Below are 16,100 nucleotides of genomic sequence, written 5' to 3'. Positions count from 1 at the left end.
ATGCATTCCTATTTGTAAAGGTATCGCAACCATGATACATTGAGATGGTTCAATTTTAAATTAATTTATGTGTTTCAAGAGCACATGTTTAACAGACCTTTCTCTTCTAAAATTGACAGGAACAACATTAACCAATCAAAACCAAGAACAATGTGGTGGAAACTGTAAAAGGCTTAGCAGGAACTGTTCAGAGCAAACCACGTGTGAAAACCGCCCTATATGACGTGCGTAAGCAGTGTACAAATGCAGCTTTAAAAACTCCATTATGTCAACACCTCAAACTGTGGAGGGCCAAATAGGCGTAAAAATACTTCCCTACTGAAAACCACACAGGATATGAGCCAAGTGTTGTGCCATTCTCTTTTTAAAATAAACAATACATGCTTCCAGAAACGCTCATGCAGAAGGTTCTGCATCTGCAGTGCATTCAACATCTTTAATAAATTCCAAGTGAAACGGATTATTCGATAGGAACCGGTTTGGGAATTGACTGGACTGTGAAAAGTGGATTGTAATATTATTGCACCAAGCAAGTTCAAATCTACTTACAGCAAAGGGGTCAGCTTGTTCCCACGAGATGGGGGCGCCCCAGGACGCCGGCCTCATCTTTTCCGGAAGTGACTCGGGCACGGCCACCAGGATAAAGCAGATGTCCAGCATAGCGATGGCAGAAGCCAGAACCACCACCAGACTGTCTCCATAAACCTGACTCAGATACGCGCCGATGGCCGGGCTGATCACGAGACTCGCCGCAAACGTGGCAGAGACCTTTTAGAAAAAGCACAGACACATTAATGCAAGAAAAAGAGGGGCATAAAGAGAGATGATGACGATGATGATGTGTTATACGCACCATGCCGTAAGCCATACTGCGCTCATGCTCTTGAGTGATGTCGGCCACATAGGCGAATATAACCGAGAAAGTAACGGCAAACACCCCAGATACAGAGATAACGGCAAAGTACCACCTGAAACACAAGAAGAACGCTTTCAAATCTTTCTATGCATGTGATTTAAGATGTGCATATGTATTACAAAATACAAAACAGACTGATATATCGGTGAGATATTTGGGCTCTTTAAGTAGTGTTCTCAGTATAATTTTATGTAGCTTGCGCTGCACATGTTGCACGTGTATTTTCCTGTCCATTATGATTCTAATCATATTTCAGGCAATTAAAAAACATTGTGACGAACTGAAGTGTCTCAGCTTAAGGAAATAATACATTATTTATCTGCTATAATATATTGGGCAAATTTTCTTATCGGGCCGATAACGATAGCATTAAAAATGAACATATATCGTCCGATACTGATAAGGTGGGCGATATATCATGCATCCCTAATTGTGTGTATATTTCGTTTGCAAAATCAAGATGAGTTAAAATCAGTTAAATATCAAATAAATTTCAAATTAAATACTGAAATTACTAAAAGTAAAACTGAAATAAAAATAAATTAAAGCTAAACTGAAATTTTAAAGACTAATAAAAATGACAAAAGCATGTAATTAAACTACTAACAATTTGAAATTGAAAATAAACGCTAATAAAAAGTATGAATAAATATCACAGTAGATAAATCATACTAAATTAATTGTTGTCAGGACAAATACATTCGGATATTCTAACCTGGTAAACTAAAACATGAAAAATTAAACCTTGTTTATATATTTATTTTTTTCAAAGTCTAATTGATTTTTTTATGTAATCAAAAATTATATTGAATTAAAATTAAATGTATATATTTCGTTTTATTTTACTATGTATACACAGAAACAAATGGTAACACTTTACAATAAGGTTTCATTAGTTAACATGGACTAAGAATGAACAACACTTCTAGAGCATTAATTTGAGCTAATGTTGATATCAACATTTACTAATACATTATTAAAATCAAAAGTTAACATTTACATTAGTTAATGCACTGTGAACTAACATGAACAAACAATAAATGGTTATAATTTAACAAATTATTAAAAGATAATAAAAGCTTAAAAATATATATTGCTCACTGTTAGATCAGCGAATGCATTAACTACTGTTAACAAATGAGACCTTATTGTACTTTTTTTTAGCAAATAGATATACAAAATATTTAGTTTTGCGTCCAAAAAAAAGAGAAAGGTAACGTACCACGGGCTGATCTTCATTAAAGGAATTGGAGCACACGTGAAGAACACAGTGAGCAAAAGAAAGGACTTCCTTCCCCACACGTCTGACAGAGCACCAATCAGAGGAGCGCTTAGAAACGACAGCAGGCCCTGTGAACAAAAGCATGCAGTTGATGAATTATGAACTCGACTCGATAATAGATCTTTTACAGGAAAAAGTTGAAGATGATACCTTAACCCCCTGAATCAAGCCATTCATGAGAAACGTGTGTTTCGGGAATGTTTCATGAAGAGCCTGCAGGCACATGACACAAAAACAGCATCGGTTATGACGCAAACTTTTTTTACACGATCATATTACTCAATATAATAACAGGGGCATACAAAGGGTTTCTAAACACGAATCCCGTTTCCATTACGATGTTTTTCTTCATTCAAAACAAGCTTATTCTGTTTAAAACAACCACAACTTACTCCCAAAGTAGGTGCTGTCAGCAAACCCCAAGCGAAGAACTCCAGAAATATGACGATAACGGCATGATAAACGCTGGGGGCACCGAAGCCCTGAGGCTGGAGAGAAAAGAACCAGAGACGGTGAAGAACATGTGAAGAAACCAACCAGCATTATTACACATCCATAAAGCTAAGAAACAGATAAGGTCTGTTTGTGGCCTAATCCTTCCAATGAAAGATTATGACGTTTATGCAAAAAAATTTAAGATGCAAACCTGTGCCGATTCTGGCTTATTAGGTATTGTAGGTAAAATAAAACTTAAAAAGGAACAATAAACATAAAAAGGAACTAGAGCAACTAAGTTCAAATTAAGACTACTATTAAGGCTACAATTTTGACAACAAAACCAAAAAAAATTGTAACTGATCTTGACAGCCAGTGAACAAGACAAAAACTCAAACGTTTCTGCCTACAATTGTGTTTTTAAGAATTTCAGACAAACCCATTGACCCTTACAATGTTTATTATCAATGGCCTATTTGTAAAGAAATGGAGGTTTTCAGGCAGTATTGTGAGGCCACGTTTACACGACAACGACGTACTAAAAATGGAAAAGTTTTTCCTTTGCGTTTTTTGTGTACAGATGACAAAGTCGTCAAAACGATCCCTGTTGACAAGGATCCACGAAAACGACTAAAAACGCTGTATTCTGATGCCAGGTCAGTAATGGCGATGTCACTTTGTAAAGAAACACTACACGACTAAACACTTAATACGCATGTGCATGATGTCACAGTTTTCACAAATTTGCTTTTTTTTATATAACGGTATTGTTTTCAAAAAACTTGCACCTGTTATTTTCCCCAAAAGTTTGCGTATTCAGGCCCCCAAAACGCTGAGTAAATGAATTCCATTTTTTGTTGAAAAAAGCCCCTATAACTATGAAAAATTGTTTTCAGTAATATACATAAAGCTGAAATAAAACAAAATATAAATATTTGATGAAAAACTTAAACAAAAAAATTGAAATGTTGCTTTGGCAACTAACTACAGCTTAAGTTGAAATTCTAAAATTATTAAATCAAATTGAGATTTAAAAAAATAAAAGCACATAGCAAAAATTACTAAAACTAAAATGATTTTTTAATAAATAATACTAAAATAATACTTTCGATAGGCCTACATTTCATGACAAATACATTCAGATATCCAATATATATCTGACAGACGAGTTTCACATATCTGTCTTTACAAATTATGCTGTAGCAATAATATAACAATAACAATGTGCTTTGATTGATAGAATAATACTGATTATCTACCATGTTATTTGCATTAAAAATAGCATGAAATGACCATGGCATCACGAAAAAAACATGGTAACTCTGTGCGTATTTTGTTTAAACATCGCAATAGAGAACCATATTACAATTTAAGCCTTGTCCTATTTATGCGTTTTAAAAATTGAAAATAAATTATTTTATTTACAGCCAGCCATAATGACAGATGGTCTTGACATTTTTAACACCCTGTAATGTGTCATCAAACCATCTGAACATTAATATAATAGCGCATGCAGTGATTTGAATCGTTAATCATGAAATGTGTACGTGCTGGTATGATTTATTGGTAATTACAGGAAGTATATGCTGATGTTTACAGCCATGATGAATGACACGATTTGAAGTTACACTCCTCCAATATATTCTCAAAGCATTTTTTCTTTCAAACATTAACACAACACGTATGTACACGTCTACTTAAGACCTAAACCGTCGTGTCTTAGTGTTTATTGTGGTTAAATTGAGCAAACACTCACCGTTCCTCCATCCTTGATGATGATTTTCTTCGCCAGTAACAAACTGCGATTCACTCGCTTCTTCTTTTTCTGGGTCATATTATCATCCTAGTTCTTCACACTAGGTTAAAATCGGGTTATTTTTAACGTAAACGCGTGTGCATGGATGCGGAGCGGGATATAGAGGAGGGAAGAGGGGGGAATTTTAGGAATATCGGTTTGTTTTCCGTCCATTCAGTTTGGCATCATGTACACAGCAGAAGCCATCTTCCCGAAGAGAGACGCATGGTGTGCGTGATGACGTCGGCATCATTCGATTCCGCCTGGCCCGCACACGTGATCAAAACCTTTTACAGTCTACGGTCAAAACACGAATATACGAGTAAAAAGCAAAAGTCACTCAAGCCGGTATATTTAAAATATACCTTTATTATGGGCTCTATTTATTATATAAACTATTTTACTAGTTTCCCTTTAACTTTAGCTTTTTAGCTTAATTTTTATGATTTCCTCTTTCTATTATCTTTGAAGTTCACGGAAAAACACTTATAATAATATTGTTATAATATTTTATATATTTATAGTTTAACTAGAAATCACTACTGTATGTCTTATTTAAATTTGATTAACTTTCCCTGCATCCAAAATCGCATACGGAGTAATTACTTCATTTGTATGTACTTCTATGGTTATGGGCAGTATCAGAGTCTGGACGTACTAAATCCTCCATGTTGACACTGTCAAGTGACCTACCAGTGTCACTGTCTGCATCCGAAATCGGGTACTTGCCATATACAGGTCCTTCTCAAAAAACTAGCATATTGTGATAAAGTTCATTATTTTCCATGATGTAATGATAAAAATTTAACTTTCATATATTGTAGATTCATTGCACACCAACTGAAATATTTCAGGTCTTTTATTGTTTTAATACTGATGATTTTGGCATACAGCTCATGAAAACCCCTAATTCCTAAAAAAAATATATTTCATCCGACCAATAAAAGAAGTGTTTTTAATACAAAAAACGTCAACCTTCAAATATTTATGCACAGTTATACACTCAATACTTGGTCGGGAATCCTTTTGCAGAAATGACTGCTTCAATGCGGCGTGGCATGGAGGCAATCAGCCTGTGGCACTGCTGAGGTGTTATGGAGGCCCAGGATGCTTCGATAGCGGCCTTAAGCTCATCCAGAGTGTTTGGTCTTGCATCTCTCAACTTTCTCTTCACAATATCCCACAGATTCTCTATGGGGTTCAGGTCAGGAGAGTTGGCAGGCCAATTGAGCACAGTAATACCATGGTTTTGGCACTGTGAGCAGGTGCCAGGTCGTGCTGAAAAATGAAATCTTCATCTCCATAAAGCTTTTCAGCAGATGGAAGCATGAAGTGCTCCAAAATCTCCTGATAGCTGCATTGACCCTGCCCTTGATAAAACACAGTGGACCAACACCAGCAGCTGACATGGCACCCCAGACCATCACTGACTGTGGGTACTTGACACTGGACTTCAGGCATTTTGGCATTTCCTTCTCCCCAGTCTTCCTCCAGACTCTGGCACCTTGATTTCCGAATGACATGCAAAACTGAGCAACAGTCCAGTGCTGCTTCTCTGTAGCCCAGGTCAGGCGCTTCTGCCGCTGTTTCTGGTTCAAAAGTGGCTTGACCTGGGGAATGCGGCACCTGTAGCCCATTTCCTGCACACGCCTGTGCACGGTGGCTCTGGATGTTTCTACTCCAGACTCAGTCCACTGCTTCCGCAGGTCCCCCAAGGTCTGGAATCGGTCCTTCTCCACAATCTTCCTCAGGGTCCGGTCACCTCTTCTCGTTGTGCAGCGTTTTTTGCCACACTTTTTCCTTCCCACAGACTTCCCACTGAGGTGCCTTGATACGGCACTCTGGGAACAGCCTATTTTTTCAGAAATTTCTTTCTGTGTCTTACCCTCTTGCTTGAGGGTGTCAATGATGGCCTTCTGGACAGCAGTCAGGTCGGCAGTCTTACCCATGATTGCGGTTTTGAGTAATGAAACAGGCTGGGAGTTTTTAAAAGCCTCAGGAATCTTTTGCAGGTGTTTAGAGTTAATTAGTTGATTCAGATGATTAGGTTAATAGCTCGTTTAGAGAACCTTTTCATGATATGCTAATTTTTTGAGATAGGAATTTTGGGTTTTCATGAGCTGTATGTTAAAATCATCTGTATTAAAACAATAAAAGACCTGAAATATTTCAGTTGGTGCGCAATGAATCTAAAATATATGAAAGTTAAATTTTTATCATTACATTATGGAAAATAATGAACTATCACAATATGCTAATTTTTTGAGAAGGACCTGTATAGTAGGCAAAAAACAGTATGTGACTAAATAAGTTTGTCCGAATTCCAGTACTGATAAAAGAGTAGGCAAAAAGTAGGCCTACCTGGATGACCTACTTTTCAAGCGAGATTCTTAAATGTGCATACAATGAACACTTTACGATCCCACAAGGCCACAGAAGAGGATTTGTGAATGGCAATAAAGCAATGTAACTGACACTGGTATGTCACATGATAATGACAACATGGCGAATGTAGTACGTACAGATTACATTAATACTACACACATTCATAGTACACACACACATACTATAAAGAACATACTTTTTTTAGTGGTCTTGAAGTAATTACTTTAAGACGCAGCCACTGCCATTCACAAATCGTCTCCCGTGGCCTCATGGCCATGGGATAGTAAAGTGTCCATCAAATGTGAACTTCAGAATCTCGTTGGAAGTAGTAGGTCATCCAGGGAGTTTTCGCCAACTGTTTTTCGAATACTATGTAGTCGGAAACATTTCACTGTTGGCGTACTGTTTTCACATACTATATAGTAGGCGGTATTCGGATGCAGGGCTTGACTTGATTTAGTAAACTTTAACTTTGAAGCCCTAATAGGGTGTTCATGAATAAGCTAGTTAAAATGGAGTGGTTTTAACTACATTACAGATGACCGACCACTTACAATTTTTTTTTGACGCATATCGTGTGCATGTCCATTAAATCACTAACGCAAAACATCAATGTTAGAGAATTTTATTTTGCATTGAACAAAAGCATGTTTGATGGATCTGCAATACCATGCACACAGGAATCTGAATTCAGTCCCAAAGACAAATCCGTTCAGTTTGAAGATTTGTGATGTCAGAAATATTCACAGGTCAAATGTGCCTCACTGTCCTCTACAACATATTAATATTTACAAGCTATAAACACAACAAAAAACTACAGACCACAGCACATAAATACCACACACATTACAGTTTCTGTCATGTAGAAGCTTTAAGTAATAAATAATAAATATGTAATGAAAACCTACATTTTTAGGTCTAGTAATGTAATACCGCTATCATTTAATGAACAATTTTTCTTCTCTGCAGTCTCAGGAAATTCTCTTTTATTGCGAGGACTAAACTACTGCCAGTTAAAATCTGGCAACTACTGATAGTGAAAAATTAAATTTACAGGCATGACAGGCATCCAATACTGCAAGTCTGCAACCTTTCTCTCTGTTTTTGAGCATCTAAAGCCGTATAGTGAGTCATCCACACATTAACATGCTACATTCAGTGATGCGTATGTGCCAACTGCTGGTGTCAACACTCTGGACTTCACTCAACGATAAAATAAACGTATACAAACCGAAAATGACAAATATCGTTTTGTTCTCTGAGATGTTCTTGTGGGATTGAAGACAGTTTCCTGTCAAGCGAATTTGAGATGGAGGGTTATATATGACAATGATTTTTGGCATTATGTGACTCTTGCTGCTACAGGAAACCATGGCAGTCATATTATAAGAACAACCCTCAGACAGGAAACCATGGCAACATTACAATAGGAACAGTCCAAGACCAGAAAACATGGCAGCTGAGTTACAGGAACAATCCTCAGGGTGGAAACCATGTTATTGGAGCCACTGTCAGATTGGAAACCATGGCAACTGTGTTATAGTAACAACTGTCAGACTGGAGACCATGGCAACTGTGTCATAGGAACAACTGTCAGACTTGAAACCATAGCATCTGTGTTATAGGAACAACTGTCAGACTGGAATACATGGTAACTGTGTTATATGAACAACTGTCAGACTGGAAACCATGTTATTGGAGAAACTGTCAAACTGGAAACCATGGCAACTGTTATATGAACAACTGTCAGACTGGAAACCATGGCAACCGATTTACAGAAACATGTCTCAGCCGTAAACCATGGCAACCATGTTACAGGAACAACTGTCTGACTGTAAACCATGGCAACTGATTTAACGGAACATTTCTCAGCCTGGAAACCATGGCACCCATGTTACAGGAACAACTGTCAGACTGTAAACCATGGCAACTGATTTACAAGAACATTTCTCGGTCTGGAAACCATGGCAACCAAGTTATTGGAGCAACTGTCAGACTAGAAACCATCAGAGCCTCAGAAAGGAACCCATGTCAACTGTGTTACAGGAACATCCAACAGACCAGAAACCATGGCAACAGTGTTATGGAATAAATCTCAGACTGGAAATCATGATGACTGTGTTACAGGAACATCCCTCAGACTGGAAACCATGGCAACTGCCATTAAAGAACAACCCTCAGACTGGAAACCATGGGAACTCCATTACAGAACAACCCTCAGACTGGAAACCATAACAACCTTTAGGCAGGCTGTTACAATAACAACAGTAAAAACAAGAGGGATCCATGGCAACAGTGTAGAAACCTATAAAAAAAGATGTTTACAGTCTACAAAAGAAGCTGTCCTATTGTAATCCTGCAGAAGATTTGTTTGTTTTATATATATTAACAAAAGGGAAATAATAAGGACTGAGTGGATGTGGATGGACAGATACATGATAGAACATTCCGGTGTTCTTTTAGGTTTCAGGACTGGATTTACAGCTACACCACAGCCCTGTTCATCATTTTCTTTTCCCGCGTCTCTCTTTTTCTTCTAGTAGTCCCACACAATTGTTTGACTCGTTCCGTCCCTCAGTCGAGCTTGCTGAGGAAGTCGAGCAGAGCACGGTGGAACTCGCGGGGTTTGTCCATGTAACACGCGTGGCGTGCTCCCGCCAGCTTCACCGCGGTGTGATGGGGCAGCTGAATCAGGTTCTTATGCGATTGGGCGCCCAGGTTGGTGTCTAACTCCCCATATACGATCAGCGTTGGAGTCTGTCATACATACAGGAAGTGAGAGTTAAAACAAGTCAAGAAATTCCTTAGTGTGAGATGATTAGAAAGAAACACGGCACCTGGATGTCGCGGTACTGCTGCGGGGTGATGCCGCGGGTGCCCACGGGGGCGATAGGCACAAAGCCATGCAGCTGGGCGCTGTGTTTCTGGAGGAACGGCAGGGCATAATGGCCGCTCATAGACGGGCTCAGTAACACCGGCGCTCGCACACCCAGAGCTTCCAGAAAACGCTTTAGCAGGTCCACACGGCTCTGATCCGACTTTACGGACTCTGAATCTGGAGAATTCCCGAAACCTGAGAGGAGCGAGTCGGTTAAGTCATCTGCTTTATATGTATTCAATAAATGAGCAATATGCAACATATCAAGAACATTCATAAAGTAATGACTAAAGATTTTTGCATTTAAGCTATTAGTCAACTAATCACATGTTTATATTAATTGAATTACTTAAATATATACTGGGGAATGTTAAACCACAATAATATTTTATTTTATTTTGCCGTAATATATTTTGTGCTCAAGTGCACGCATTAAGCTTTCCACAAAGCACTGGCAAAAGTAGTGATTATGAGTGTGTCGGAAAAAATAGCAAGGAGAAATTTTAATAATTTATTAATAAACTATTAGTGTCGGCTGCAAAGATGAAGTTGACAATGCTGACTCGCCTTCTCCGCAGGAGCCTAGTGAACGCGCCTTTAGAGAAAAATGCACCTTTCATATCGATTACATAATCAGAATGTTTGTTTTTGATTTGAATTGGTTTTGTCCAAAAGTAGGTCTTTTGAGCTTTCTATAGATATATTTCTCATGTCTGTGAGGCAAGTACCCTATACGTTGAGTTTACGTTCATTTTTGTGACGCGCTCCAGTTCACGGACGACTGAGACGACAGAAAGCGCAACCTGTTTGTTTCTTTATTTTTTTACACGAATAAAAGTTATATTATCTTATATTATCTGTATAAACAAAAATGACAGAGAATTTCAAATTGTTTCTGCTGTTATCAGGAAAAAAACCTGGAAAAAAGTCAGTCAAAAAGAATGACGCGCCGGCGCCTCCATGTCATGCAGTGAAGCGCTCTATACGTTAGCTTCCACACTCCACACAAACACTTGGATATGAGCCTGATAATAGTGCACATTTATCTAGGTTAACGTTAGAGCGAGCGGACATGTAAAGTTGCTACTTGCATGTTTCAAATGATATTTGAGGTTGATGAATGATAAGCAAACGTTTGGATTTCCTGCCCGTCATACTATAATTACCACAAGGAACCGCCATTAATGATATGTCCCTCACGGATGTGTCACTTCGCCACTTCCTGTGGAGTTTTATTTCTGCTACTAACTGACTAATAACATTTTGGTCGACTAAGCCTCTACTTGTCAACTAACGTTTAGTCGAATATTATGAGGCAGCCCTACTTATAAGTTTACAGAGCTCATACCGGGCAGGTCGAGCGCGAGGGCCTGGTACCCGTTGGACGCCAGTAGGCTGAGGGTGCCCAACTCCTCCCAGGTCTTAGAGGTGAAGGCCTGACCATGAAGCAGCACCATCTGCAGCCTGAGGACGAGAAGATACACTTACTGAAACTCAGCAGAACAATATATATTTGCAGAATTTAGCATGTTTGGAAATTACCATGGTAACCACAGTTTCCATTAAAATACTACTGTATAGTGACAGATCTTTTCTCATGTATTGTGACATAAAAGTATTATCAAAAATTATCGGGGGATAAAGGTAGGATGGGGACTTGGTTACATCCATTAGTTGATTGGATGGATCTGAATGCGAGCTTGCAGTCGATTGTAAGAAAGGGGCAGGTTTATGTGGACTAAATGATTGAAGAAATCTGGCATACGTCACCAGAGAGAAGTCTGACAATTCACCAAAACGTCATGTAACATTTTGATGAAAAATTACCAAGCTATGGAAGTTTGTTTCCGGCACAGAATAAAAAAATGAATAAGCTAATTGCGACTTTTCTTGTCACAATTCTGCCTTTTTTTCCTGATAATTGCACGCTTAGCCCCCAGTTTCCCAGACAAGGCTTAAGCCTAGTCCCAGACTAAAATGCGTGTTTAAACTGATTTAACTGAAAGCAACTTGACAAGACAGATCTTAAAATATGTCAGTGCCATTGTTTTGTCTCAAGATGCACACCAGTAATGTTTTTTTCTAAGGCACTGTAAATGTCCTGATTAAAACGTCCTAATCCCGGCTTAATCTAAGCCCTGTCTAAGAAACCAAGCCATAGTTAATTATTGTTACTCAGTACTTAATGTATAATTACACTGTAACACGAACACATAAAGTGTAACTTAAAGTGTTTATTCTGGTACAATGCCATTAAATTTTTATTCGTCACAAACTGAGGAATGAGTGTTTTGATGTTCTATTCTATAGAGTTCTTTGATTATTACGTCTATTTGTACACGTACGAAGGTGCCAAAATTGCTGTTTAACTAGGCAGTTCACTAGCTATTATTATATAACTATGGAATTTAAATTTGAACTATAAAGTATAATCTGACCTGGGCAGTATCTGTCGTCCGGCGCTGTCCACGGGTAGAGCCTCCCGGAAGAAGAGCGGCGGGTCCCCGGGCAGCTGCCCGGTCCTGACCGTGATGTTAATGCCGGAGGGCGGAGGAGGAGATGCGGGGATCAGACCCATCCGCTGCTGCACCTCCAGAGACGGTTCCATGCTCCCCTGCCGGATGGAGGGCAGCAGCAGATACAGCAGCACCGTGGCCAGTAACACCAGCCCCAAAACCACCAGACGGTTGCGGAAGAAATTCATCATCTGCATGGAAACCCATTTAATTACAACATTCACACTCGGTTTAACAATATGACACGAGGGAGACACATTGATCTCATTCATTAATCAGAGCGGATTAAACCCACAGACTCCATTTTAACCGGTGGACATAATAGAAACATAAAACTATATTAAATGCAATATCCAAATATATACTAAATAAATACTTGCATATTAAAATAAAGCATGCATATTTGTAATTTGTAGTTAATGCATAAAAGTCTACATCTAAATAACGTCAATCATATAAAGTGCGCAGACGTACTGCAGCCCTAACCAACCTGCCGATGTATACAAAACATAAGAGCTGTGTCTCGCGTTTAGTACGTACCTAAAAAATGTACGAAAAAATGTAAATATCCAATAATCGATGGATGCCTGAAAGTTTGAGATAGATCATTATTCGCACGTAGTGAGCAGAGCAGCGTTAATGCGCCACACACAATAATAGTTCCGTGTGGAAACACGTGAACGTGTGCGATGGTTCCGTTTGATTGTTGTGTTCAGTCCTGTGTTTATCTATATTCCGCCCCATAAATGTACCATTTGGAATAATATATATATATGTATATATATAGGGTTCGAAACGAATCAATATTTTTTGAGAACTTTAAAAAGGTAATTATTTGGGTTAAGCGGTTCATCAAAAATGATGGAGTTTTTCATATAATAACTTTTCATTTGATCACATCTAATATCTTTTGGTTTTACAAGCAATTCCCATGGAAATATTTGAGGCTATTAGAATGTAATAATAATTATACTTTACAAACAGTTCTGGATATAATAATATTTCCGTGTGTTCCCTTCTTAATTCCAATAGTATACTTGGTGTTACTAGTCACTGGAATTCTCTATTTAAAAAAAACAAACATCTTGATTGGAGAAGAATTTGGATGACACACCTCATAAAGTGAAAGAGGTTTCATATAAAATTTTCCATCAAGTTGACCCAGTTAAATCACTTGCATGGCCATGGCACAGCATTTTAAAGTGAACATGGAAGATATTTGTTTTGTTGTTGTTTTTTGTACAAATTTCCCCTGAGACTATTAATCATTTATTTTGGGAGCTTCCCAAGACACAAATGTTTTGGAAAGGACTCAATAATTACTTAGAAAGAAAAGGTATGATGCTTGTTAACTTTGTAGAAGCTGATGTAATGCTATAATGTTTTTTATTTGATGGTGCTAAAATCTTGTTGATATTTGATTTAATTATTATAATTGCCTGTTACTATACTCATAAAATCAAAAGGAATGAAAAAATTCCCAATTTCTAACGATATAAAACTAATGTTAAAATATATTTAAAAAACTATTTCAAAAAGTAAAAACTTAAAAGCAAGGAAAACTCTGCAGATGTTTAATAGGTACATTTTCTGTAAAATGCCTTTTTTTCCCCTCATGTATTTTTCTTACCCCTGACATGTTGTTATATGTACTCCTGTATGCACAATATGTTTTGTTCTTATTAAAATTCAATAAAAAAAAAAAGCTAATCTTTCCTTGGACATCTTTCAGAGTTGTTGCGAAATGAAATCTCATAATATTATGGCATGTTACTACACATTTGGAAACGTATGCAGTCCCTAAGGGACACAGTAATGATGGGTAGAAAATGAGAAGGGAGGAAAAATTATAATTCAATACCCTTTCATTTCGTCAAGATACTTTGCGTTTACTTTTCGATGGAAATAATTTGCAAGCGAATGCAAAGGCATTTGAAAAATATAATCTCATACTGTAGGTTTTGCATCACCATTTCCAGCTACAGCCTCAGTCTGCGTGTATAAGAGGACTTCATTTTACTATAGTAACGCTAAATACATGCTACTTTGGTTATAAAATAGTACCACCTTTTCTTTACAAAACACTAATAAAGGTACCAAGGTATTTTGGACATAGTAATACCATGTTTTTGGACATCTACCAGGGTAATACAGTAGCAGGCCTTGAATACAGTATTACAATCTGACACTACTATTAGCTTACTATGGAACAACTTTGGCAAAATGTTCACAAGAACAGTATCATTTGAATACAATGGAAAACAAAGAAATTGCATAGTCATTTTCTGTTCTAGTCAAATAAAGATACTTCATCCAACTTCAAACCAAACCTTACATAATATCGCAGCGATGACGTATTCACTAAGACATGTGGATTCCATATTGCAGTGTGATTCCCAACAGCCTGAGACACAGATTCCAGTATTATTCACACATACCAGAAAACTCACGGAAGATCCGAACGGAAAGCCCCACTGGGGGTCGGAGAAGAGGGGGGGAGACTACAAGGAGACTGGATGTCTGGTTCGAGTTATAACACAAGGCATTCTCTGTGCTGCCAGCCCATAATGTTTCCTCTGGCACCGTTCGACAGCCCCCTTAGAAGTGGAACAGGACCTAGAAAACAAGAAACCAAGGGGTGGAAAGAAATTAGAGGAAAAGTGAACTAGCTAGTAAGGATGAGGGCAAAATGGCCAGTGCTGGGGAAAGTTACTTTTAAAAAGTAATGTAATACAATATTGCATTACTCCCTAAAAAAGTAACTAATTGTGTTATTACATTTTGCGTTTCTTTTTCTCATCTGGGCTGGGTTTGCTTGTTTGTTTTTTAATAACAAAAAAATAATCTATTTTTGCCAAATGTAAAGGGCCTTTTCCTAAAAGATCCCAAAACTTCAGTTTAAATTACACAAATCCCATATTTTCAACATGGTTTTAGACTCTCTGGAGTTACTTTCCAAAAGTTAATGACAAATTCAAGCATTTAAATATAAGATTTATTGTAGAAATATAAGACAAGCACACATTTCACTTGACTCAGTCACCAAACGATCTAGACGGCACAAGCAGAATTTGGTATCAAATTTTGGTATGAAAAATCAAAATGTTTCAGTGAGGTTCCTTTCAATTAACACAATCAATTAAAGGGATTGTTCACCCCAAAGATTTTTATTCTGTCAATAATGACTTATCCGGACTAAAAAGCAAGTCAAATTGGTTTGGAAATAACATAACGGTGAATAAATGTCAGAATTTTAATTTTGGGGATGAACTATGCCTTTAAAGGCACTAACAACAGAAAAAACAGCACCACAGATCTACAATTTTATGCCATGGTTGTTTTGCTGTGATGCTGAACATCCACAAATAAATCATTTCCAATTTATCCCACACAAATAACAAAATAAGGAACAGAAATGCAAACTTCAGCAATTAAGGGGGAAAATCCAGTCTAAAAATAGTTGTGTGCAACCTAAGGCAGAAAAATAAAAGGCCTCTAAGCTTCGGTGAACCACAGTACTTTACATTAATGTTTTTTGGCAGAAGCTTTTCAGAAATCCCTCAATATCCAGCAGTCTAAGAAAACCTGTAAAGATCATGTCCGAGGTCATATTTCACACCAAAATAAAAATAAAATCTTTTGTTTAGCATAAAGTAAACCTATTTTTGGAACCAAGATCTTTTGTGACATTATTGTCTTGATAATTAAGCACATTCGCATAACTGTAATGCAATGATTTCTAATCTTTTTATTACTGTAAAAATTCATTAAAATGTATTAATAATTTATAGAATAATATATAAATATATAAATTGTGATTTTATACTATACGGTATTATTTGTTGTACTGCCTTTATTATGATTTATTTAATCAAATAAAAAAAGACATCATG

At 37.4% G+C, this 16,100-nt stretch overlaps 2 protein-coding genes across 2 annotated transcripts; both read right to left on the bottom strand.

Moving 5' to 3' along the window:
• Nucleotides 1–549: 549 nt before the first annotated feature.
• On the bottom strand, nt 550–4,692 carry LOC143713521 (hippocampus abundant transcript 1 protein; the record flags this gene model as incomplete). The annotated part of the gene is made up of 6 exons (XM_077204856.1): nt 4,390–4,692; nt 2,591–2,686; nt 2,349–2,411; nt 2,139–2,266; nt 854–968; nt 550–768 (listed from the first exon to the last, which is right to left on the bottom strand). Coding segments are annotated over exons 1-6 (699 nt in total), but the record flags the coding sequence as incomplete, so codon positions are not given.
• A 2,730-nt stretch (nt 4,693–7,422) lies between these two features.
• On the bottom strand, nt 7,423–12,895 carry LOC143713522 (protein ABHD14A). The gene is made up of 5 exons (XM_077204857.1): nt 12,748–12,895; nt 12,130–12,398; nt 11,040–11,155; nt 9,651–9,886; nt 7,423–9,570 (listed from the first exon to the last, which is right to left on the bottom strand). Exons 2-5 carry the CDS (start codon nt 12,396–12,398, stop codon nt 9,388–9,390), a joined length of 804 nt encoding a protein of 267 aa, XP_077060972.1. The 5' UTR covers nt 12,748–12,895; the 3' UTR covers nt 7,423–9,387.
• Between the last annotated feature and the right edge of the window lie 3,205 nt (nt 12,896–16,100).

This window comes from Siphateles boraxobius, unplaced genomic scaffold (genome assembly GCF_051911475.1).
Source record: "Siphateles boraxobius isolate OS27281-9 unplaced genomic scaffold, OSU_SipBor_1 518, whole genome shotgun sequence".
In the NCBI taxonomy this organism is placed as follows: Eukaryota; Metazoa; Chordata; class Actinopteri; order Cypriniformes; family Leuciscidae; genus Siphateles; species Siphateles boraxobius.
The sequence above is the reverse complement of the archived record's forward strand: the minus strand, read 5'-3'. Positions and strand labels throughout refer to the sequence as shown.

Excerpts from the sequence above, each read along its gene's own strand:
- LOC143713522 (XM_077204857.1), bottom strand. The coding sequence starts at position 12,398 with ATGATGAATTTCTTCCGCAACCGTCTGGTGGTTTTGGGGCTGGTGTTA. Across the intron at positions 11,156-12,129 it reads GGACGACAGATACTGCCCAG|GCTGCAGATGGTGCTGCTTC; the intron begins GTCAGATTATAC and ends TCTCGTCCTCAG. Across the intron at positions 9,571-9,650 it reads AGCAGTACCGCGACATCCAG|ACTCCAACGCTGATCGTATA; the intron begins GTGCCGTGTTTC and ends TATGTATGACAG.